The 26715-nt window shown below is 38.0% G+C and overlaps 4 protein-coding genes across 5 annotated transcripts in view; 2 read left to right on the forward strand and 2 right to left on the reverse strand.

Moving 5' to 3' along the window:
• Positions 1–2099: 2099 nt before the first annotated feature.
• Positions 2100–6270, reverse strand: LOC136773344 (arrestin domain-containing protein 17-like). The gene is made up of 9 exons (XM_066726945.1): positions 5941–6270; positions 5374–5468; positions 5161–5276; positions 4160–4279; positions 3507–3721; positions 3253–3426; positions 2973–3146; positions 2676–2877; positions 2100–2570 (listed from the first exon to the last, which is right to left on the reverse strand). Exons 2-9 carry the CDS (start codon positions 5427–5429, stop codon positions 2416–2418), a joined length of 1212 nt encoding a protein of 403 aa, XP_066583042.1. The 5' UTR covers positions 5430–5468; positions 5941–6270; the 3' UTR covers positions 2100–2415.
• Positions 6271–8946: 2676 nt separating this feature from the next.
• Positions 8947–9961, forward strand: LOC136773841 (uncharacterized). Its single transcript, XM_066727752.1, has 3 exons — positions 8947–8950; positions 9149–9788; positions 9841–9961. The coding sequence occupies exons 1-3, from the start codon at positions 8947–8949 to the stop codon at positions 9959–9961; spliced, it is 765 nt and encodes a 254-aa protein (XP_066583849.1).
• A 394-nt stretch (positions 9962–10355) lies between these two features.
• Positions 10356–12650, reverse strand: LOC136773842 (uncharacterized). Its single transcript, XM_066727753.1, has 4 exons — positions 12545–12650; positions 12287–12435; positions 10624–11372; positions 10356–10478 (listed from the first exon to the last, which is right to left on the reverse strand). Exons 1-4 carry the CDS (start codon positions 12607–12609, stop codon positions 10356–10358), a joined length of 1086 nt encoding a protein of 361 aa, XP_066583850.1. The 5' UTR covers positions 12610–12650.
• A 2972-nt stretch (positions 12651–15622) lies between these two features.
• Positions 15623–26715, forward strand: part of Pgant9 (polypeptide N-acetylgalactosaminyltransferase 9) — a 136273-nt gene continuing 125180 nt past the window's right edge. For both annotated transcript variants that reach the window (XM_066726943.1, XM_066726944.1), the window contains exon 1: positions 15623–15961. The gene's annotated coding sequence lies outside the window, so the exon portion shown is untranslated. The remainder of the gene's footprint in view (positions 15962–26715) is intronic.

The following is a 26715-nucleotide window of genomic DNA, read 5'->3' on the forward strand; positions in this document are numbered from 1 at the left end:
TATATCATAGTAAATTAATGTTCTCCCCGCAACGTTATTTTTGTAAAGTATGACATGCACGGCAGACGTGTATACCACATAACAAACTCTGATTGGACGAATCCACGTAAACTTGCTTACCTCCGGTGCGGGCGACGACGCTGCAGGAAATTCAGGGTATTTCAGAGGAAACTTTATCGTTCGGTCGGTATTAGTATGTAGTGGCAAGGGCTATGTGCCGCGTTACTATCGCAATTTCCATCGTAAACTCGAGTCCGAACTCTGCAAAGCCGCAGAAAAGATAAATAAACAAATTTCAGATCGACTTACTCGATCTAATAGAAAAATAATAACCGTTCGCAGAAGAAGCTATATAAAGAGGCAACAGTTTCATTTTCTATTTTTCATTTTAGGGTTATCGAGCGTGTGGTTACGCTTCGGTGTATTTCCGGTATTTTAATCGTTGAGGGAAATTCATTTAACAGGGACCACGGTTTTTCGGTGCGCTTGTGGTTGAAACTCTCTATACGTTACGTTTTCCCGGGGTAAGATAAAAGTTGCAAAAGCAACTCGAGTCTTTGACTTTGGGTCTTCGCGAAAGATGACGTTAGAACGTATAGCAGTAGCAGCTTTAACTTTACGACGGTATCTCGATGTGGTCATGGCTCTTTGACCACTGTGAAGCTGGATAACTTTCCTTACTTTATCGTATTATTCGTCCCCTCGACCCCTCTGGCCCCTCCACACCCCTCCCATTCCTTTAATCACTCCCCCTTTTACCCGTTCCTATAATATTCATCCAGCTTACGGAACGGTCGACATTTTGAGAGACCACATCACAGGTATCCAGGTAATTAAGCACCTGCTTGTGCTTAATTATGTCGGGACCACGAGATATTCCTAATTTTGTGGCAACTGAACTATAGGGCTGCCAAGGTCCTTCATCCTCTTTATTTATCTTGCTTAGCTGCAAAGTAGTTGATTAACTTCACAAGTAGACTTTGAATTTTTTTTCTTTTCGAAAAATCCAACCTTAATGGTATTTTTTCAAAGCCTCTCAAAGGTTACTAAATTCATTATCTCTCGATGATCGAAACAATGCGTTAAAAACATGTTAATTGTGTGTAACCATGATTCATTAAGGATTGTGTATAAGGTGTTAGCGTATATGACTCGGAAGAAGAAAATGTGAGTCCTTATGGTTGGCCGATCGATCCTGTTCACTTGGACCCGTGCAACTGATCCCATTTCGAACGTCGAAGTCATGTCTAACAGGCGCGTACACCTAATTAAAAGTTTCTACAACTTTCCGGCCACTGCTTCCAAAGTCCTGGCTGCTTCTACTATAAAAACGAGCATCGTGTCTTTGTTTTGCTCTCGCTATTTGTACCGGTATTTTGGCGACCTCCTACGAAAATACCGGATATAACCAACTAATTAAGCCAATATTTCTTCTTGTGTTTTTTTGTTAACATGAAACTGTGCGCGGAGTCTGATCTCTTATCGAATAAGGAGGAAAAAGAGTAGCAAACAGGCATGCGAATGGTTCTTATCGAAATGGTAAAACCCTATATGAAAGAAGACGCTACCGAGCTTGAAACGTACGCTGCCGATGATAAAATCAACGTTGGTTAATCCTTAAAAGCAAAATTTCTGGTCATACTCGCGTCAAAATGAACAATTTTACTCTACCCTGGCTTATTTATTGAATCGTCAATTTCGAAAGCCAATAATTAACGTTGATCGTTAGTTACTAAAATTACGTCAATCAATATGAATATTAGTTCTCTTAAAGAATTAACGTTTGAATGACGTTATGTGCACAATGTGTTTTTCTATATATATATATATATATATATATAATGCATAATAAATATCTAATCTGAAAACTCTCGATAAATTATACGAAATTCTACAAACTGAATGTACGTCACGTTGGTTATAGAGTTTAAGTGCTTTAGTCGCATAGTACGCGATTTGAAATGCAGCCAATATGTATAAGCTAAATTCGGATATGGATTTTATCGAGAAAATTTTGTATTTTCGCTAATACCTTGTGATATACATTTAGTTCGTCAATAATGAGGTGGTGATCGAAATTGAGCCTTAACTGGACCCTATGAGCTTGAAGGAGTTTGTAATTATTTTGTCCTTTTGCAAGGTATATACATAGGTATATAAAGATGGGATCGTCCAATCTACCAATAAAATTTCACAATTTTGCTAATTCAATAGTTTAAGTAACACAAGATACCAAATAGTATACACTTCACAAATATGCTTATATATTGAGCGTGTATATAGAGATAACAAATTTTAGCTTTCTTTCGCACACGATGATGAAATGTCACAAAGACCTGATCGGATTTCCCGATAAGCGTAAAAGTTTGAAGAGCGGCAACAATATGAAGGAACGATGCTTTACACAGATAATTTTCAATTAACGCTGGTCTTTGATTCACCGAACTTATATACTCTGTACATTGGTGAGTAGGGTTTGACCTCTCCATCGCTATCTCCGTCGTCACCAGTTGGATCATCTTTGTCTGGCTTGGACGATCGATATATCTGGCTTTTCTCGTACACCGGAGCTATTGAAGAAAAATAAAGTTAAAAGAAAAAGCTCGCTAATAGTGCTTTAAATCGTGTGTTACCAGACGACCGTAATTAAAACACGTACACCGCGATGCAATTACCTGCAAATTTTGTCATTTCCCTCGCCAGCTCTTGGCTTCCTTCAAAAATCGTCGATTCGCCAGAAGGTAGAACATTGGAAATTCCTTGGGGATCTTGATAATTTTTCAATGGAACGGTCCCGATTATTATACCGGTCCTCAGCTTTAGATTCTTCTGAAACATTCTGTAGTACCATTCGCTCACGTCTACGCAAGACTCCACCTTGACAGAGAAGAATTCTTGTAGATTTCCAGTTGCCTTTAGCTGACATTAAAGCCGCGGCGAAAAAAGTAGCAAAGATCACGAAAAAGCCGCACCTTTAGAGTATACATTACGTTGATGATTTTACAGTGAACCATTCCAGTCGGTGGAACGGCTGGAACGTCAAAGATCACATCGTAGGTCTCCGTATCTTTTTCCACCTGCTGCTCGATCTCAACCACGATCTCTTTGTGCTTTCTCGATTTTTCCGTCGACCGATACGTCACGACCTAATGATACATTATAACTATAAGAAAAATTCCATTTTATATATTCTTCAATCCAATTGCTTCAAATCTTTGATACTACTGATAAAATTGCTCATCTTTATCGAACCTTTTTAAAGACAATCCTCAACTTTGTCACCAGAACACCCGAAGAGTTCTTAAAGATGATTTTAATTGGAATAGTTTGTCCTGGAACAAAACCTCGAACTGGAAGAGACATTGATAAGTTAATTGGCTCGGTTTGTCCCACATAAATTTTAGATTGCTGCTCACTGGCTGGTAACTGAAACAACATTGATGGACATAAGAGATTCTAGATAATTAAATCAAACTAGTGTTGTGGTTAAAATTTATTATACTAACTGTAGCATGCGTGTCTAAATTAAGATCGAGAATCGGAGAAACGGTAAATGGTATAATATTGGTGGAAAATCTATAGACTTTTGTAATATCTAATAAGGCCCTGATCGAATATCGAACGCGTCCGTAACGACCCTCGAAGCTTCCGGGCAAGTTTTCCGGAAGTTTGAAACTGAATGGGTAACAGCCTCCGGTGACCACAGATTTTTTCTTCCCATCTGCTCGTAAAAATATTTTTAAATAACTCAATTATTTCATAGGATATTTCATTTTATTTTATTCGTACGTACGGGGAGAAAACGAGTTTTACCATTTGTAGAAAAAGAGAAAATGTCAATTTATCTACACACACACATATATATATATATATATATATATAGTACACGAAATTCAGATATTCAAAACCATTCCATATGTGCTGATAAATTCATTATTGCTATTTGCCTTTTAAATTTTTATTAAATAAAATATGACAATAAAATGTTATTGATGATTGCTCATTTTCTCCATGTACTCTATTGTTGAATGAAGAACAATCATCAAACTGTTGTAATCAAAATTGTTCAAATTATCCTTGAGTGTTCGATCGTTTAATATTAAATGAATTCGATGAAAACTTAATAGAGTTGAAATACTAAAAGATCAACAGCACTTACCTCCTGCGAGGTAGATTTCCTTGTGAATATAAGTTTCGTCAGCGTAGAATTTTCGTCGAATCCCAGCGGATCGATCAGTGAAGTAAACTTGAGCTTCTCCTTTGCATTTAACCCTAATCCCTAAATATAGCGAAGAGCTTCATCTTTAACTCTTATTTTAAAAATTATTACTCAAAAATGTAGAATCATTTCATTTCCAAATTTTCATTTTTATAAATTGCACGATAATTGAAATATCTAGTTGAATATACTATTAATAAGCTGCTATTCATATGTTATGTTCTAATATTATTAAGAAGAAAACAAAAATTTGAAATGTTTTTTTAGTGAAACTAAATTTTTCATTTTAGGTAAGATAGTTTGAACAACTTCTCTTCCCTACAAAGAGTCACAAGCAGCTAGGTTTATTTTCCAATTAACGCGGATATTGATTCGAATCCTAAGGTTAATCATTATAGTGTTTCCAAAATTAAAAGCAATCACTTATCAAGGGATGCAATTACATTTACTTGTTAGACAGGGACTATAAAACCTTGTATATAGGTCACCCGTTGCGCAATACGATCGATGCAATATTTGGCACGCGTTCGGTCTTACTCGAACAAAAGAAGATCTTATTTATTATAATAAGTGAAACAAAGTTAAACGTTGATAATATTATAATTCACGTCTAGAGCCAAGCTTATTTATGCCTATTTGAAACAGTTACTTTCAGAAATATAGGTCAAAACCTCGTCTACGATCATAACATAATTAATTATTGGTTTTACGTCAAATCTACATTGGAGCAAATATAAATATTCTTTTTTACTCAGTAAATAATCGTGCATCTATAAACGTATATATTAAAACGCTCTCTATTTCCAACGATTGCGAATTATTTGTAATAATATTTACATGCATCTCAATTGTATAATTCGCAATAAAATTGCTGAATACTGTGAAATTCTTCTTAGTGTTATAGCAGTAGTGTTTATTAGTTCTAAAACCATTCATCTTACCGAACGCGTGAACTGGTTCGCTTATGGATAGATATACATTGCCGGAAATGTCATGGCCACTATTGAATACTTTGTGCGAATGATCTAAGTGGATCTCGATGCTTTTGAAACCAATACTAAAATCAGAATAATATACTAATGCAATTAATTAAAAAACTGGAATGATTATATTAGTGAGCACCAGCTCATCTGGAAATAAAATATTTTTTATACCTTTCACGTAATGTCTCAACGGCTCCGTTTAAAGCTTGTTCCTCTTTTCCTTCCATTGACAGACCGTAAATAATGTATCTTCTGAACGTTCTGTTCTATAAAAAATTATATCACTGCACGTCACTGGACCATTGAGAATATAAAATTAAATTATAAATATTTTCCACCTATGTGTGTGCAATAAGTTTTATGGGTAAAATATGAAACATCGCAAGGTCCTCGATTAAATTAACGCCTTAATTACATTGATAGCAAATACTAACGAAGCTATTATTTTCTATGAATGTTTTGATAGAGTTATTAAAATGAATGAATGATGCTTGATGAAAGAAGCAATGCTTTTATGAAGAGCAGATATCGAGAGATTACCAGCAGAAAAAGATGAGCACGGATTGTAGCGAAAGCTCGAGTGGTAAACTGAAGGCTTGAGAGGGTTTCAGAACGTAGTGGAGATGTTTGTTGACAAGGATCCAAAAGTGTGGACGACGAGTAACGCATGCGTGGATGGCGGAAGGTCTGTTTGGAAGGACGTGAAACGGAGAACAGAGATAGCCTTTGCTCTTTTACCTTTTCCACCTTCGTATATATAACCTATTCCGAGCGACCGCACGGTTTCCTGCTTCCTGCTCGTACAGCTGATTCTGGGAAAGCTGTACTTGCAGCCCGGATGTGCTCTCCTGATCCAAGTAGCACAGGTATCTGCATGCCGCAGCTGTTGCGTAATTCGCTCTTTCGAAGGAGCACTGGAGAGGGTAGGGTGGGGTGTGCCCCTTATCCCAAGGTCAGCCAATCGAGCCACCCCCTCTAACAAACTCTTATGTCCACTCATCGCTTCCTCAATTAATTCACCCAGCTACGAGATCAATTTTCTCACCCCCTTACCAAAATGAACCACTTAAACGACACTCCCACATTTGCACGGCACAACTATAATAGGAAAAAGGATTTTTCTCTCAAACTCAGAGATACTTTCCCCTTAGATAAATCCTGTGACCCGAGCTTTCTATCTAGGACTCGCGCATCGCAGGGACGTAACTACGGAATTTTCAGCGTGTCGCTCTCGTCGTTCAAGGCTAACTGATCGATCATTTTTGCTGCAAGAAACAATGCGAAATTTGATCACGCGATCCTGCGCTTATTAGCCCAAAAAGCTGCCACTGTAAACTATCGCGTAACCCATATAGTGCTCATTATATAAACTCATCTTATTCATCTAAGCTCGGAAAGTGTACTTTTCATAATTATTATTTTTAATATTCTTGCGAATTTTTCCTTGGGATGATGAGCTGAGAAAGGATTTGCTAAAAATTGCACGAGTACTATTATAATAATGAGAAAAAAAGCCGGTGAAGTTTGTTGTCAGTGGTGTCATGTTTTTTTTTGCGTTGTGGCCCGGTTGAAGCAAGGATTTGCCGTATAATTATTATCATTGGAATTAACGGTGACATGGGGATTACTCGTTCCGTTTTCCCCGAGTCCAGTGTCGCGCAACTGCAAGAAACTATTATTACCCGTGGCCAGGGTTCCTGCTTCTTGTTTTACTTCTCCCATTCTGTATCGCGATTATATGTATACTATCCCGAAGGACCTTTAAACTCGCTCATAAATCAGTCGAGCATCCGCTCGAGTTTCCCTTGGTATCGGAAAACCTTTGAAGCTTGATAAAAAGTCCAATGAAACGTTATAAACGTATTGATGAGAAAATCAGAATGTGGCACGCTTCATCAATTTTCTTCTCTTCTAATAAGAAATAGGCGCGCACTCGCTCTAAGTAAGCTAGAACGCGAATGGCCCTTGGCCACGATAAAACACCCGAGTCCCGCGTGCATTTGCATAATTCATAAGCGTAAACGAGTTCATAAGGATACATTTACCCCCCTTCTTGTGTTACCTTTAAAATACCACTTTGCAACAGTTTCCTCGCGAATTGAATTAATAATAACCATGCGATTACGGATGGTGAAGATTAGTGTAATAAATTTCATCAAGCTCGTCATATCGGTTTAAAAGATTAATTGTGACAAGACAAAGGTTGAAAGCGCAACTCAAAGCTCTACTCTTAATAGTGTCCAATATTGAACGAATTTAATTAATTCGCAAAATATCCATTGAACTTTCTGCGAATTTATTGAGAGATAATTAAATTTACCTGACTTTCAATATTATATAAAGAAACTAGGCTGACGTATATCCGCTACGACGAGATTTTATAGGACCTACCTACCTTACACAAAGAGAATATATTACGGACAGTGGTATCAGAAGGATTTGTGTCATTAGTTGCTTGCCTTGTGGTATTACATGCTATCAAACGTGAAAAATTAAGCAGAATTCTATCTCAAGTATTCATTAAATTAATAAAGTTTTATTTAATAGATTTTTATAATCAAAAAAGCACTATTACTGTTTAATTCATAATATTTTGGTCAGTTAGAAAGAAGAGAGAGAGAGAGAGTTAAATAATTTTAATAGAATTATCATAGGCATATTTTAAGACGAATATAGCTGCAGAATTCAGTCGTGCATTTGTTATGGCATGAAGCATCAAGGTATTCCAGAAACTATCTATGGAACTAGTAATTGAATGGGTATGCTATACATATATGTGCAACAACAGCTGTGAGCAGTGGTTGATTAGACTAAATCGCCCATCTCCTCGAAACATCCTAATTTGCGTAACAACAAGCTTCTACCCTTACGCAAAATCACGAAAACCCCTAAATTATATCTCGAGTATAGTATCTTATGGATAATATCCTAATTATGACATTAACTCTTTGAACCAAATGATTTGTAATGCACACAAAAATAAATCTACATTGAAGACGCGACTGCTTTAATTTCAATAGAACTAGTAATTAATGTAATTAGTTTATATTATAGATAAATTGTTAGTTTTAATTATTACCCATTTAACGTTTATCATAAAACTGCCAGCTGTTTGAAAAGCACCAAGTAAAATATTAAATTGTATGACCGAGATTAATTTATGTTCTTTGAAGTGGATTCAAATATGAATATTTTACCATACAGAAAACCCTATATAAGTAAAAAGTGGAACATTTGTAAGCCAACCCAATGTGAAACAGCTAACGAAGGTCTTGGCTTTTTGAATATCTACCGAAAAGCCACTTTCTTTGACACCAGATTTTTTAATTCGCTTTAAAAACAGTTGTCATTTTTTCAAAGCTTCCGTTAAAAGTTAAATCGGATTTTTTTCTTCGCTAGTTAAAAGAGGCCGAAATTCGTTTATTAAAATTAGTTCAGGAGCGCGAATTTTCAGAAGAATTAAAATTGATAAAAAAGACCTTATAAAGGTAAATTAGCAAACTTAATTCCATTCTTGGACCAAGATGGACTAATTCGCGTAGGCGGACGCATTCAGAAATCGCATCTGACGTTTGAACACAAACATCCAATATTACTACCCAATTGACATCCTATAACAGATAGCATCATTAGAGATACGCGCAACACGTATTATCATACTGGTATTTCAATGACATTAGGTCAAATACGACAGAAATATTGAATATGCGACGGTCGTAACCAGGTACGAAAAATCATAAGAGTATGCGTAAAATGTAGCCGAATTTCGCCAAACAATATAGAGTATAAAATGGGGAATTTGCCATCATCTAGAGTTCAACTGGCGATCCCGTTTTCGCATAGAGGAATTGATTTTTGCGGACCGTTTTACATAAAGGAAAAAAGATTTCGCAATCGGAACAAGGTTTAAGTGTATGTTTGCATTTTCGAATGCATGACAATTAAGGCCATGCACTCAGAAGTAGTGTACGATCTTACTACAGAAGATTTTCTCGCAGCTCTTCGTCGTTTTATCAGTCGTCGCGGAATCCCCCAGAACACATTTTCTCTGATAACGGGACCAATTTCGTTGGCGCGAATAACCAACTCAAAGAATTGTATGCATTATTTAATTCCAAAGAACATCAGGAAATCACTGAAAATTTCGCAACTCAGCATAGAATAAAATGGCACTTTATTCCCCCAGGAGCTCCTCACTTCGGAGGGCTCTGGAAATCTTCGGTAAAGCTATTTAAACATCATTTTAAGCGTGTGATAGGCGACTCACTCTTCACTTTCGAAGAAATAAATACATTCGCAATCGAAGTCGAAGGAATCCTGAATTCTAGACCAATAACATACCTTTCTGTAGACCCAAATGATCCGAGAGCACTGACACCCGCTGACTATATGATAGGTAAACCTATCACTATGTTACCTGAAACAAATTATATGGACATTCTTATCAACCGATTGTCCACATGGAAACATATCTGCAAAGTTCGCCAAAATTTTTGGTCACGGTGGAGCACGGAGTATCTCAATGAACTGCAGAAGAGAAATAAATGGTTGAAAGAAGACTCTAATATCTCAAACTTGGAACAATCGTACTTATAAAGGACAAGACACTTCCATGTTCTCAATGGGCCATGTGGGAAGAGTAGTGATTACAAACCCAGATGAAGATGACATAGTACGAACAGTAACATTAAAAACTAATAATGGTGAATTAAAAAGAGGGGTAAAATATATTTGTCCGTTACCCACAGAACCCTTATAATCATATTATGATTCATAAATTATATAATTCATTTAGTTTATAAGATTTTTCTATTCTTTGTGAAATTGAATACTTTGTTACAATTTATAACTTTATGTATCTCAATGTAAACACTAATATGTATAACAATATTTAAAATATGTACCTTTTAAATTATGGGAATGCATTTGTTAAGAATTGTTCGTACGTACAACTAAAGCAATCATTGTTCGGTACCCTCCAACAGGGGGGAGTATGTTTTGTACAAGTCTACACATCTTGCCATTCATTTATACTCACCTGGACATTATATATATATATATATACTTGTGAATGCACATATACATGTCCATCATGATATATAACATATAAAACCAATACTATTTCAATATCAGTCGTGCACGATTATATACCATCACAAATATTTTAAAAAGCGCGGCTCAATTGAGCTTGCAATATCGATCGGTGAGATCCTCGGTGACGTGACAACGTGATGAGATAAAGAGAATGAAAAGAGGGGATACTCGCTCGCTCCCCACTACAAAGCAGCTCAGAATTGAAAATCTAATGAACAGGTTGCATTGTGCGAACAGTCTACCATTCCAGCATACAATGATAATAAAAGAATTACAAATAAATTTTTAACCGAATTTTATTTGAATCAACTACAACAGAGTTTTTACGCTTTTCTTGACCGAAGACATGAATCTCTTCAGGAATAACTTCTTCGTTGGCAACGGACTATAATTATTATTCACAGAGTATCTTACTTGCTGTACTATTGTTAATTCTTGTTCATAGTAATGTTTATGTTCTTCCTTGCACGAGGTGTTAAAAGCTTCTTCACTGGTGATTGTACAATCTGCCTCAGAATTAATGATCGCTTCACTGGACGAATCCAAAGACAATTTTCGTTCCAAGTATGGCTGGAATCTATTATCCTTCAAGAAATGTATCAATGGGACGTCTTCGAGTTGCGTGTTTTTCGGTATACCGCATTCTGGTGAAAATTGTGGATTCAAAGTTTCGTATCTCTGACAGATAATCTCACTCTGAGTTTCCACGTAAGTTTCAATAATCGAATTTGCTGCGGAATGAGTGGATGAAGCTGGTCTATAACTATCCAAAGATAGTTTCCTTTCCAAGTATAATTGCAATCGCTCATCCGTTAGAAAATATATCAGTGGAATTTCTTCCAAAGAGATGCTGCACTTTGATGCAAATTTTGTAGGTAAAGACCTGTACTTCTGTGATTTCATGGAGGACCTTAATCTCATCCTACTGGACTCTCTTGTATCCTTCAATGTGGCAATTTGTTTCATGCCCCTGTGGATTTGGTATTTTTCGCGAGATGTTATATTATTTAATCTAGTATTAGGATGGTTCTTTTCAACGTGCAAATAGTACTCTCCTTTTGTACTGAATATTATATCTGTAAAAAGAATAGAGCATATTAGTCCAATAATCAGATATGTGTAAATGATCAAAGAGAAAATGTGAGAAATTAATTTTAATTTGTTTTAGCATTGAATTTCCGGTGAATTCATATTCAATCGTGCAAATTCTAGATGGGAAAATTTAGACTTTGCGAGGCTTTCCATTGGCCTAATCAAGGCAGCGATTCAAATTGCTCGGAATTTAATAATTTGCAAAATATTTTCGACCTCGTAGTTTCATCCTTATATGTAATTCTCGAATTGGTATTTATTAACCGAACGCCCAGTACATGAAATCTGTAGAGGGATAAAAATCTGTTTTTTGGACTTCCCATTGTACTAGTCAAGAGGGAGTTTGAAACTACTTGGAGTTAAATAATTTGCAAAATACTTTCGCCCTCGTAGTTTTACCGATATATGCAGCTCTCGAATTGGTATTTATTAACCGAACACCCGGTATACGAAAACTGTAGGAGGATAAAAATTTATGTTTTTGAGAGCTCCTATTGCCTCAGCCAGGAGGGAGTTCGAAACTACTTGGAGTTAAATAATTTACAAAATACTTTCGACCTCGTAACTTCACTCTCGTGTGAGGTTCTTGTATTGGCATTAATCCGTCGAACACCCGGTATAATATTCTAAAATACGAGGGAGGATGGTGGGAAACGCGAGATCATTGTAAATTGATCTGTAAACCACTAGCAATCCATATCCTTATGGTTGGCTCTCGCTTTGAATGATTGTATTACCACAATGAATTGTTAATCATTGAAGGAGAAAAAAAATTTAATCGAGCGAACGCGATGATTCGAAAGTTAAAATATTGTATCTTCAGCATCAAAAAGTAGTCATTTAGAGCAGATTTTTTACACGATTATTTAAAAAAATATAGGTAAATCTATTTACTCACCACAGCAGATGATAAGGTTTTTACGTTTGTGAATTCTTTTCTCGTGTCTCGTAACATTGTACAAGCGGCTGCTCTGATATTCGCAGATCAAGCATTTGTAAACTCCATCAATTTTAGTCCTATCGTTGAGATTTGGATCTATAGTGAAACTGGAAATGATAATAGCGAATCATTTATGAACGAAGAATGAAAAATTAACCACGGTGATATCCGCTCTTACGTTTATAACAGGGATCGTGAAAAATTCAAAGCGCTTACCTGTTATTCGTTTCCATCGGACAGAGCTGCATATTCTTATTATCAAAATTGCACTCTTCTGACATGAATAAATCTTCTCGATAGAGTTGAAAATGCAAAATTTGTAATTCACCGTATTTGGCGCGCACTTTTTCTTAAGCGCCAATTTTTGTGAAACGGCGCAGATGCTTGTATCACCCGAGAGTTTTGCAGCAAAAGTAACAATCACTACAGTCACATACACGAGTAATTAACAATAAGTGATAATAGTTGTGCAACGTTTGCAAAAACCATGAAAATGATGAAGCTTTGCTTGGATATGAGCAAGTATTGAAACTATATCGCGAGAAGATGTTGTCCGAAGAGGAACGGAAAACAGACTGAAGCGAGCTGCGGTGCGGTGCGAAGTAAGTACAAAGGTAAAATAATAGTTTCTTTGACTATCGAAGCCGCACGTGCGGCCCGGTGCGGCTCTTGTGTTACCCCCACCCCTTCTACGAAAACGCAGTGCGGTGCGACTTTTCATCGAGCCTTCTTGGCCCGCTGAAAAATGTAAACAAGGTGCCGCTACTGCTACTACTGTGCACGGAACATTTTCAAACGGGTCGGCGTGTTTAATGTATATATATATATATATATACTAACTCGTTAACACTTGAATTTTGATCAAGTAAAGTAATTAATGATCACTTATATATATATATATAGATATGACTGACATAAAATGATCGAATCCTCATCTAATTAAGCGATTATCGATCTTGAAAACTACTGTATTTTATAAGAAAAAACTTTTAAATTAATAATTTTGTTACTGATGAAGAGGATTTTTCTATCAAACTTTATTTCAGGATTCGCGAATTTAACGTAAAACGTCATTCATTTACATAAAATGAATAGATATGAGTATCATTCACAAGATTTCTTTTTTACACTTTATATACGAAAATATTCTCATTGTTTATTTACTTACACATTAATCGATATAAGTTTATAAAGTTGACTATGTTAAATTTAGTGATTTTCTTATATCGGTATAAAATGGTGGGAAAGCTATACTGGAAATTCTAAGAGAGGAAGCACTCTAAGAGAGCGTTCTCGTTAGGACTCTGTACGCGTAGTTGCATGACAATTACGTACGTCTGCAATCAACGTTGATTATCATTGAAGAATGACGCTGTGCTAACCGACGAAAATCGCTGAAAATGCATATCGTCCATTAAATCTGAGACGTCCCGAGCGAGCTTCGAATACTCGCTTAAAAAGTTCTAAAATTTTATCTCCATCTTCTGTAGACGCGAGTGTCTCTGATAAAGATTTAAACGATATCGATCAAGGTTTTGTCGCGAATAAACAGACAGGAGATACACAACTGCAAAGCGTATTTCGTTGCAAAAGCTCGAAATTCTTTTTCTTTATAAATAGCACGTCAATCTCGCCTGATCTACAGCTTTCTCTTCTTTTCAGAGCAGACTCTATATCAGATTTTTCATTATACCGCGTAGTACCACCATTACTAGAAGCCCTGCTTTCCGGCGGAGCATTTATCAAGTGGCCAACGGGAAACGGCTGATTTCCCTAGCGAGTTTACAGTATCCACAAGCAGATACGAGAAACAGTACAGAATTTTTGTATAGTGCACACTGCACACAAGTGCGTTTCAATGCCTAATATTGATGTTTGTCGCGATAGTCTTTGCGCTCAATCGCATTAGCCATTCTAGCCTACGATACAATATATTCAACGTACACTGATCAATTTATCGATCAGAAATATTTCTTTTTTGTATAATTAAGCCTTAGAAATTATCTTGTACCTTGGCTCCATCGTCGTTATTATGGTACCAGAAGGATTTTTAATTCTTTTACGAGCAACGTTTCGTCGAGTGTCGACGGTTATGATAAATGTTTTATAGTTTGATTAATTGCATCCCATGATTTGTGCGCACGAGCTTAACGGAGCTCGGCCAAATGTGTATCCTGGAAAATGTCGAGATCGAAAATATGCAGCTCAGGCTTTTTTATATTGCAAATTATTTGATGAAATATTGCGAAACGATTACGGGGGAAAAATGAAGCAAGAATATCAATATCTATCCGATTAGCTTTGGAGTAGTGATATGGGAAGCCTGGATGTGCCCAAAAAAAATTGACGTTTAAATATATCCGGCCGGCAGAAATAGTCATCGTCGCAAGGAAGCCGAACTTAAAGTTTTTCGGTTGGGAAAAGAATTATTATGGGAAAAGTTTTCGTGCTCCTCGTTTCTTCTTTGATGGACGATTAAAAGTTCTAACGTCGAATTTACAAATTCCTTCGGGGGTCTTCTCAGTCTTGCGGGTCTTGCGTTAGATCGCCTCAGCTCGACGAGCTCGGCCGACCTCTACGATTTAAGCCAGCAACGAATTAGAATTTAAATCTACGGAACGACTCTCTCTCTCTCTCTCTCTCTCTCTTTTCCTCATAGCGACTTGATTTCTTTCGTCGCGATTATGCGCTCGACTAACAGAAGCCTTCGAGCTACTCGTCAACCTACATATCTCCTTTCTTGAAACACGTGTTAAAACTTTTAATACCAACGTATAATTAGTCGCAATTTGTCACCATATCTGTTCATTCGATCTACAAGAGAAAAGAGAAAGAAGGGAAACGAAAGAAGAGCCCTGAGACGCTATTACCGATGTTACGTCATTGATGACGACAAGTAGGAACGACTGTCTCGCTCTCTTGATTTGTCTTGAAAATGGAAAAAAATTGGAAAGCGCTGATTGTGCTAAATTGAAAATGAATTGCAAAAATGACGGAGACCAGAGGTGGTAATAGTTAATTGTGCCAGCCAGGTTACCGTGAAAGCATATAAACGTAACTGTGTAACGTTTATCCATTTATCGGCGCGCATTTCCACATACGGCATTAGACGACCCGACACTCGGTGTAGCTCGGTGGTTCTCGGGGAGCTTCGGTATGGAATATGCGCTGTGTGTTGGAGAAGCAGCAAAAGAGGGGAATTGCGAGGGGGAGGGGGGAATGAGCCAGTGGTGGGGCATATCTGCGTCCGCGTGTCGTTGACAGCAGAACAGAACTGCCAGGCCAGACCAACACCGACCACCACCTCCGCAGTCCGTTCCCGATCCACCACTCCAACAAAACTGACCAAACTGACCAAACTGCACCAACGAACAGTTGAAGTCGGTCTCTCGGCCAGAGAGTATCGATATTCTCCACTCTACACGCGTTATCTGCAAATTCATTCTGCAATTATCAATCAAAGACCCTACTTCGATCAATTTCTCTGTGATTTCTCATAGTGATTTTTGTGTTCCTTGTGTTACGTGGTTGTCTTGAAAGTGTTTAGTTAGTGTTCCGTGCTGCGTGATTTCAGAGCCTACCAGACATTTCATCGGAATTTCATTCAGGAATTTGATCATCTTTTCCATTAAGGTCAGCTGTTTGTATTTTTAAAATGCTTCTCGAAAAAGTCTAGCGCTCTACGTTCGTTTAAGCGTGTTTATTGACCGCGCAATTTCTCTCTCTCTCTCTCTCTCTCTTGCTTTCATGAACGTCTAGATATTTAAAATAATATTTAGAATACTCTGATGACACAGTTGGAGCTATTTAAATTTTTAAAAAATTTAAGCTTTTACAAAGCTGTGTTGTCAAACTATCAATGTTTACACAGAATATTGATACTATTTTTTGTTTGTTCAACGTCTGTCCTGATGGAATATTTGAAAAATAATTTGATTCGATGCTAGCTGATATTTCGTAAAAGTTTTACCAGCCAAATGAATTTGATTTCTGTCTATGTTGGCGCTTTTTCTTTGGCCGTGTGAACGCTGAAAACGTTAGATCATTCTTCCAGCAGGCGCGCGATGTAATTGACAGGTTTTCAAATACACAGACTCAGCGTGAATTGGAGTTTCTGTACAATCTAAGCAAGTATTTGAGAAGTCCAGCCAGGCCAGTTAACATCAGGGTGAGATAGATGGAAAACCTTCTTCTGGCCTACATAGCAGGTAGCGGACAATTCAGGTCTATAGACACTTAACAGAAATGTCAATGAACGCGCCTGATTTATTATTCTTAAACCTAGGCTCTACCGAAGAAACCGCTCTTAACTATTGAACAATTTCTTTCGCCTTTTTCTTTAATAAACGAGAATTGATTTATCAATATCATTCATCTTTGAAGCATATTGCTAGATAAATCCAATTGTCCAACATTTGCACGTATCAGTTTATTCGATTACGAACCTTTTGTGACAGAAAATATCATTAAGTATCTTGTTAAGTCTGGTACAGTTCTTATTTCTTGCTAAATGCGTTCCATTTAAACTCGTATCTGAATCTAGAATTCAATCTTTACCGCTATTACTTGGCCATTAAATAGCAGGAAGTCTTGGAAGCATTATCAGTAAGACTATTATTTACATGGGACGTTTGGAACTAAATAGTCGATTGCAAATCTTAATTGGCACGGATAAGCCATTCTATATTAAGAAATCTTATCAGAAATTTTGATTTAGAAATTTATCGGAGCATTTATTATGCAAGATTACTCCTTAAAGGCTTCAAGAGCTTCCTCTTCGTGCAGTCATTGTTTGGAATTTGCACATGGGTCTTTTTATCGTTAACATAGTGTAGGAGCGCGCGAAGTATTCGATTAATAAGATTGAGAAGAAAGGAGAATTTCCCACGTGTGGTATTTTGCGCAGCTTCAAAGGTCAGTCGTGAATTGGAATCGTGGTACCGCGAGAAGGAGTACTGTACACGTCGTCGTGGAGAATTTCCCGCTGTGGTAGCGCAGGTGTCAAGCTTATAAGAAGGTCATGAACACGTAGGCAGTAATGGAATAAGAAGGTACAAAAGTTAGCCGCACGTGAGTCGTTAAAGCTGCCTCGAGATTGCATTTGCCACTGGGTAAGATCAACCTCATTTTTCACATACGAGAGCGCGCGTGCTGGAAAAAAATATTATTATTCTCCCCGTGGTCCATCGCATTTCCATTTCACGCGCGTTTGCGAACCTTCACGCACACTGCCCATATATTGTCCAGACCTTTATGAATTTTTATTGCGCGAAACCATTCGATTCGTTTCTTCTCTCGAGCCAAAAATTTTTGTATTTAATCGAAGTTTAAATTTTAGCGTCTCCCCCCCCCCCCCCTCCACTCTTTTGGTATATGTTTCGAACGAACGCGGTTCAACCGGAGTGGCGCGTGAATTTTTCCCTTGATTCTTTGCACTCGCACCTACACTTTAATCGCTTGCTCGAGCGCGTTCACTTTTACATTCGACTGTTTGGCACATGTGTCGCGAAAAACTCTCATCTGACAGCTGTTTCATAATGAAAGGTGCTCGCTGTTACCTGTGCTCGGCTAATTCAATATATAAATGAACACTTATCCGTAAAATATGTACCTACTCTCCTTTCAAGATTTTACACCAGGTAAATTAAACATGAAAGAAGAAAAAGTAAGATATTAATCGCTCGGTAAGTATGCTGTCGTTACATGCAACGTCACTGTTATCGCACTTTTCTACCTGTAACGTTAACAGGACGGGACAAGAAATAAATTCACGAGAGTTATCACCACCCTTTTTTAGTCATCCTTATATATCAACGTTAATCGACCTCTCGCAGCGCTTTCGCACGAATCGATTATTTCTCCCGATGATATGCTTAGAAAAAGCATGATTTTTTCTATAGAAACGTCGAGTTATTCCTTGGTGAAAACTCGCAGAGCTTGATAAATTTGCCGACCGACGACAAGTCATTCGCAATCCTGCTTCTATTCAAATTTATGATCCTCGTGCACATCGATGACAATGCATCCGTTAAATTTATTTATCGAATTCCACTTTCCCTTTCTAATCCTTATTTGTCCGGCAATAATTAATGCTTCATTGTGCCTGCATTGATAATACCGGCGTTTTCCGACTAAACACGAGCTAAACATGTAAATTAGAACGTACAGGTCTGGTTACCAGGCTGATTGAAAAGAGAAGGGCCCACGGGCCGGATAAACGCATCGATGGAACGAATGAAAGCAAAACAGATATTGAAACGCGCGGAATAAATTTCAGCTCCTGCAGCAAATATGCCGTTGCGATTTAATTAAAGACGCATCGCGTATCGTTTCTAAAGCTGAACGAATCGTAACAAGGAGGAAAATTGTTTCATCGCTGTTCATCCATCGAATTAACTATCAACGGGAGCGCTATTTTTCAAACACCTGTTATCGACCAAACATATTCGAGCGCCAGTTGCTCTTGCTTCTTTTTTTTTCCATTCCAAATTGTACGTATACAGCTGTTCGATTGAAACGACAAGTTCTCAAGACATGATTGATTTTCTAACGAAAGGATGCGCAACGTTATGCAACTGAAACAGAGCTGAATTTGCTAGTCCACCTCAATTGAGAACGAAAGAGTCACTGAGTATATAATTATGGACTATAATCTTGGTATAATTGAATTTGCAGGTAAGTTTTGATCTTCTATATTAAAAATTATTAGTAGCATTGTAAATGAGCTGGAAAGAAACGTGCGTTTATCGCTAGATACTAGATATCCTCGGCGAATAATTAACAAAATTTTACGTTTCTTTGCATTTTTTCTTTGTAAAAAAGAAAAACGTAAATAAAATTTTGATTAATGGTCCACCTCGATATGCACTATTCCGGATCCGAGCTAAACAAATTTTGCAGCTGGCTTTGTAATCAGACGTTTCGTTCGGAAGGGAAAAATATTGAACTTTTGAGCTTTTGAATTGAAACAAACTGCTATTTTTGCTTTGTCTTTTAAAGCAGAAAAATTTTACGCAGTGGTGTAGCGGCGGGGGAGTTGAGGGGCAGTAGAAATATTTGTTTCGTGTCACAACGCAGCTGGGAGGCTTGTGGAAAATTGTTTTCCAGCATCGATCGGCTTAGAAGCTGCAGCTTAGAGAATAGGAGAGAGATAGAGTATGGGGGGGGGGGGGGGGGTGAGAGAGTGAGTGCCCGCGGAGAGCCTGGAGTGGTCCAACAGCTCCTGCCAAGTCGGATTTGTCTCCGAATAAACGACCACTGCCATGCAAGCGTGTACTATACGGGGGATACACTCGGATGCGCTTTGAATTTTTAGAATTGCTCAAATGAATGACAACAATTCGCAAACAAATCCCATGCCGCAAAAGGAAAAATCCTACAAAATCTACGAGCTCACGTTTTTCCTGAAAACATTCTGGATGGTTGAACAAAAGAGATATCCCTCATAATTTTTTATCGAAAGAAGGATGAAACAACGGAAAAAAGGGAGCTGATGAGAAATTTTTATTCATTAAAATTAAATACTTAAGAGAATTTAAGCGATTTAACATAGTAGAATAGCAGGATCATATAACTGCTTTCGTATACAGTTCTCGAAGCTTTTGCTTTCCTTTTTGAATTTCGACACGTCGTATAGAAGTGTTCTCAGGTTTGTTCTAGCTATTGTTTTGGGACATTGCATATGCACATATATTTTCCCTTCCATACCCGCGTAAGTGTGTTTCCTCTCGTGATGTTTGTCCCAGGCTTTACTGAAAACGGAGAATACTCTAGGAGGCTGCATCTCCTCGCGCACACATAAATACTTATATACGAGAATACTGCTAGTTTCTTATATACTTTATATGTATATATTATAATGCAGCAATTTTAGAATTTCGTTGTTGCTAAAAATATATAGCGAGGCGCTATCAAATAAATACACATAGCGGTACGAACGCTCGTACAAGTAAATACTATACTTTTTACGAAATTCTTGTACGTCCTGCTCCGGTTCTGTACATCTAAATCAGAGTAAATTACGAGGCAGTACGAGATCGAAGCTCGCACGTGAAGAGCAAGCATTGCTATAGTGGTAGCATATGTATGTGGCAAGAGCGTATTGGCACGTGAAAATCAAACTAAACTAAAGTAAATATATAGGAATTCTCGGTACAGATATATATATATATATATATATATACAGCGTTTATAGCAGACAGAGGAAATTAGGGATTTGCATATGGGTAAATAGGTATAGTTGTAAATAAAGAGGGGCGGTGGGGGTGTGCATCGTGCCATTGGTACAGTACACCGTCGATGGACCTCCTGGAGAAACTTGAAACGAAAGGGGGAATCGTGAGGGTTTTAGAGTGGGAGAGAGATGTCGGGGGGGGGGGGGGAGGTAAGGGTAAGAGCGAGAGAAGGTATAGAGAAGGAGAACGGTGTGTAGAACGGCGGAGGACAGAAGGGGATAGCCAAGAAGCAAACCGAGTCAACCGGTTTAACCACATGTTTGTCCGCGAGTCGCTATGCGACCGGATGAGGTTCCCTCAGAACTGCTCAGCTCAGAACCGTAAGCAACCTCCGTTAGCCGCATTTACACCCAAGAACAAATCGATCCAAGCTCAGACACCACCCTCAACGTTTAGCTCCTACCCCTACTCCACCCACCACGCATCCCCATACTTTGCCTCGCTCACGCCGCAGGGATAAACCGTATCGTCTGCAAAAATCTCTCCTCCAACAACTTTCTTTTCTCCCCCTCCTGTAATACACCAGCATCTGCCTCGGGATAATTGGATGACCCAGAGCCCGGCTAAATTTTTCTTCGACCCCTCGTAATTGGCCCGATCTGAAAAAGATTATTTTAATAAGTTTATGCTTCTGCCACTGATCACTACCACTTACAGATTGCCGCCTTTATACGCGAGAACCCAGCTATTACTTACCAACCAAGTGATAACTTTACGAGATTAGCATTTGCTAGAACGATTCTGTAATTTTATACTTTGCACGCTGCAAATGCCGCTGCAATGGAAATGCGAGTTTATAATCTTTGGATAAATAACTTTCGCCGTAAGGTTGTCTTGAGAGCCACGCGTATAATTCAATTACGACGATAAGTAGCGATAAGCTGTATTAAAAGAAGAGTGCTGGAATTATTCATTTTCCAATTCGTGAGGTTAGTCGAAAATAATTCAAAGCGACTGAACGTTGTCGCAGTGTATTATTATATTGGTTCTCAATGAATGAAACGAGCACAGGCGTATGCAGAGAGATTTTCTTTGCGAGCTTAACATCTATTATAATGTGACCTGCAGACGGGGTCCACTTTTGCTTGCGCTTTTACGTGTGCGTACTATTATACACGCGCACAACAACGGCTGTATTGTGAACGAATTAACGCATGATTGTGCCTTTGAAATTAGCGTATTTTAGGGCTCGACACACACACACACAAGTCGAGCAGGCGCCCCGTTTTACTAACACACACACACTGGCAACGATTTTGACTAATTGTTCATCCGTGTGAGTTTGTATGTGGTAGATAAAAATACGTGGGAAATCATTATGCGTGTTATGGTCCTTGTAACAAGGCGTCACCCTATGAGCATGAAAATTGAGATAATGTAAATATTTTATCATAGATTTCTCGGTAGTGTTAATGCGTATAGAAGTATTTCGGACGATTATTTTTGTCTATAAACATGCCTGTTTGGCCTGTGTGTACTATATGTATATATATATATATATTATGTGGACACACAGATAATACCATTTTCAAGAACTATCTGATACACTATCTGACCTAGAAATCTCCTTGTATCGAACGCTTCAATTAATCTAGGGTCTAATTTAATTTTTCCGTGCGTGTCATTGCTTATCACGCGAGTTGCAAAAATGAGAAAAATAGGATCGTTTGCAGCTCTTTTTTGCGACGTATAAAGATTTTTTTTATAGTATTGAGCGTACGGCAGTAAATTTTGTTGTCCTGCTGTTTTTGCGACGATCTGTAAGCTTTATTTTTATAGCCAATTCCAAGGCTGGTCGGTTAACGCATAAATTTGCTCTTCGGCTAAATAATAAAATTAGAAATAAAAGGCTACCTCCGTAAAGAGTAAGGCTTAACTGGACATTCGATTGGATCGATCTGTGTAGGTGTAACCATCCTCCTAGTTCATAAAAGTGCAGACACAGCATGTCAGTCAACATTTGCTATATATATATATATATACGCCTGGTAAAAATGCAATGAACGCAAAAGTGTAAAAATCTTATAGCAGTCGTACAATCGCGGTGTGAATAGCTCCAGAGTAATTTGGACTTATACCAGTTGACCTTACATTAACTCGCAGTTACGACAAAATAGTACCGAAGCTGCTGCAAACTACTGGGTTACAGGATTTATTGTAATCAGTTTAGAAAAGTATAGCTATATAATTTCATTAATTGTTACAAATATACTTAGACACAATTATCGAGAAATATAACATCAATTTTGTGCTGCAGTTTACTTATCGTGTGAGATTGTTATATATGAAGGTTTCTCGAAATTATTAGTTTCACCAATGAAACGGTGCAGTGGTATTTCTATGGTTGACCGATAATAAGGATATTTGCAGCGGGAAGTGGGCAATGAGTATTAAACGGTGTTACAGTTGAGAGTGACTGTTGAAGAGTCGTGATACACGATGTTTGCCTCTTCTTTAATATTATCACGTACTATTCAGCATATTATACTAAATAGTTCATTACACTATGGCAACTTGCAGCACCGCGTCTATTAATGACGAATTCAAATAATCCTCAATTAACGTATTAATACTTTTGAAGAAATTTTACACTCTGGTTAAATGCACCAGTGATTAAATAATGATACAGTGTTTGCCAGCTTTTATTTTGATAAACATACAAAACCATAACCCGTAATTTATATAATAAGCAAAGCTTTCCTCTAGCATTCCTTGTATGCCCAGCAGAACACTACCGTAATTTCTAAATAACGCGCGCGCGTTTTGTAAATAATTATTTTAACTTGCTATAAATTCTTCTTAAAGTATTTTTTGTATAATAAATGTTTATGAGTTTTCATTTAGTTTAGATTTTATTGTCGTAACGTTTATTAGTTTAAGAAATACTGCGAGGCTTATATGAAATTGAAAGAGAATGGCATTGACGTGAACGCGGCTCATTGTAAGATTTGGAGAAAATCGGCAAATAGTTTTAACAAAGGAATTTCGGGGAATAGACTTGGTTGTGATAGCTTTGAGTCCCGGAATTAGGCGACGTGGGGAAGCCTGTATCTCTCGCGTTGGTCGATGCGATCGATAACCCACTTTTGGCAGAGTAAGTGTAAAGAGAAACGGATACGCGGCTGAGTGCACAATAATCTTTCCTATAGCTCACCTTTTTGGCATGTGTTGGTGATATACACACAGAGCGTTTTCTTGATTTTAGAGCATTACAATTCAGTCGATCCAATAAAGAGAAGAACACAAAACTTTATTATATTTTAATTAAGTTTAATTTATACTCAATTATTGTTTCAGTTTTTTTTTTGAACGGGAAAGAAAATTGTTCATCAATTTCGCTTCACAAAAATTCTTCTCTTAAACGTACACTTCTCCTCTTTTCTCAGACTTCTTCTAATGATAAGCTCATTGAAGAAGCAATCAAAAACCATTTAATCCATTGACTCCGTTAAAAATACTTTTTTCATTAATTTTGGTTAAATATCTGGAAAGAGATATATGTGAAAAGTTGCAGTAACTTGTTGGCAGAACTAACTTTAAATTATACATCAAGCAGTAGTATCTTTAATCACGAGAAAGTACTAAAACAACTAAAGTCGTAATAGCGAATCTCGTAGGAAATTTTTTAATTTAACTTCTTTTCGGTTTCAACAGTCTCTCCTTTGGCTTGAGGTTGGCGTGTAGCTGTGAAAGAAACAGTTATCTAGTCGAGCATTAAAAGTACTGTGGCGCCCTGGGTTCTAAATCAGAAAAGAATGGCTTTTCGCTTCTATCGGGCAAGAGGCTGGGGAATGCTTAGGAAAAGTTTAGCCTAGAGAAGTCCGTGGGGCATACTGCCAATGTAATTGCGTATTAATTGAAAAGAAAGAAGAAAAAAAGGAAACTTTAGATTGCGAAGTACATCTGCATTTGTAGAAATTAAATCGTGTAGAATTTAGAATATCGAAGCAGCAACGAGGGATGCAACACGTTTGGAGAGTGGGGAGGAAATAATTAGGAAAATTTGCAGAACTAAAGGAGGGAAATGGTGGTGAAATGCTCGACAGCAATTTGGGAATAATTGCAATCAATCGGGTGTATAGAAAATGCAGAGGATGATTAAAGCTAGCGCGGGCTACTTGTGCAAAGTATGTTGCCGTGCCAGCCAATTTGGGCCAAGAGTGGATAAAATCTGCTGCAATTTCCCTCCACCTATGCTGTACTTTTCGGTAATTTCTAATTTCGCCCGAGTAGAGACGACTCCATCGCTGATGAAAGGAGCACCTTACGAAGCGAATACTCCGCCATGCGGCGCGTTGGAAACGATGAGAACAAATTGTTCTCCGTGTTCCAAGTCGATTTTGTCAGCGCTCAGCAATTCCCTTCCGTCACGACGATGAGATATCTTGACGCGTAAAGCTAAATGGCAGATTGCTGCAATCAGCATCACGAGCTCACCGCCACGCTAATTCTTCCTGATTATCTATATATACTACATATGAATCTATTTAAACCTTGCAAGCATATAGGTTGCTCGTCGTCGAATGAGGAAGAAGGTTAGGTCTTAGCAGAGACTTTCCGACTCACCGATTAATTTCAGCGTAATTACCAATTTGTAAGCTGGGAAGTAATGTTTATTTACCGGTAGAAAGTTAGTCTGATAGGGAAATACAAGTTTTGCTTTCGCCAAGTGCATTGAATGCATTGACTGTAAATGAGGATGGTAATAAGCGTGCAGCTGCTCGTGCACGGTGACTCTTTTAGTTACCCTTGAGGAGAGGACGGTTGTTAGGTTGCGAGAGAGTGGGAGGAAGGGGGGGGGGTGGGCGCTCCGGGAAATGGGAAAGCTACGGGAAATACCGGATTTTCGTCGTCGTTGTCGTTGGCCCGCTCATTCTTAGCTCGCGAAATCCAATTTTCTGCCTCCAACGAGACTCCTCTCCCCTCCCCCACCTTACATCCAGCTCTCAACTGGTGCTCCTCCGCTTTTTCCCCTTTGCCTTCTCGTATATAGCTCGAGTCCCGCACCCCCTCTAACACTCTCCACCCCACCACACCACCACATGCTCTGCTATATACCAGTGGAGTATCATCCTCTCCCAACTGGCTTCTCACTCTCAGGTCGAATTCAATTCCGACCCGTTAAACTTTCGTCATTGCACGGAGACGAGCGTGAACCGAACCGTCTCTCGGAAGTGTTCGTTCTCGATTGGCAGAATAAACGAAGGGAATGCTGCTGCTGGAGTGTCCCAGCAATTCTGCTTTCTTTTATCACTGCGGCTTAAAGACTCGGCTGTGATAAAACGCCCGCGTCCTTGATACTTCCCAACATACAGCGAGCGCCTGTAACTAATCAACCATTTTCTTTATCGATCCCTGAACGTAAAATTCTCGCCAAGCTTGACGATCATATAGATTTGCAATTAATTTTTCGCAACGGCCGCTTGTAACCGCGCGCACAATTCGACGCGAGGCAAAAAGATCAAGTTTTTCCATTCTGGACCCACGTCGTTTTACTTTTATTATGGTGAAATCGAGCTTTGCGCGTGCTTTACTCTCCGGTGTGTGTTGTGCAAATCGTAAATTCCAGCCGAGCCACAAATCGCAACTGTGACGTTTGCCATGTTAGGATCGCTGTGTTTTCAATATATGTATGTGCGGGGAGTAAAGCGCCATAGGATAATGTTAATTAATTGACCCGATGGAACTTTCGATATAGCGACTCCCTCATTGTCTTCGAAACCGTTTACTATATACATATATATACGAGGAATATCAACGAAGCTATTGAATTCTCTACCGTGTTGTTAGATGCTAATCTACAGTTTCAAAGGAATTCCTTCTAATTATCCGTTTTTAATAACTTTCTGAGCTTACCTTCATTTGTCGCATTTACGTAGGATAAAATATTCCGTGTTGCTGAAATAACTCCCAGATACAAGATTTTAATAGCAATGAAAATAATTGAATTATTTCTTTTGTAAATAATAGAAAAATTCTAAAGTTACTGTTTTCTTCTCATGCATAAGCCATCAGATATAGTCTATACATTCGCGTTTAATTGATTAAATTTTTGTTTCCTTTCGGTATACAGTATATTACTATATACTGCCATACGGTTGTATAGCGAATTAAAATAACGTATGTACTTTTTTCCCATTAATTCGATTAATT

The sequence above is a fragment of the Prorops nasuta genome, unplaced genomic scaffold (assembly GCF_024137725.1).
Source record: "Prorops nasuta isolate Cenicafe-Biocafe unplaced genomic scaffold, Cenicafe_Pnas_1.2 PNAS00005, whole genome shotgun sequence".
NCBI classification, from domain to species: domain Eukaryota; kingdom Metazoa; phylum Arthropoda; class Insecta; order Hymenoptera; family Bethylidae; genus Prorops; species Prorops nasuta.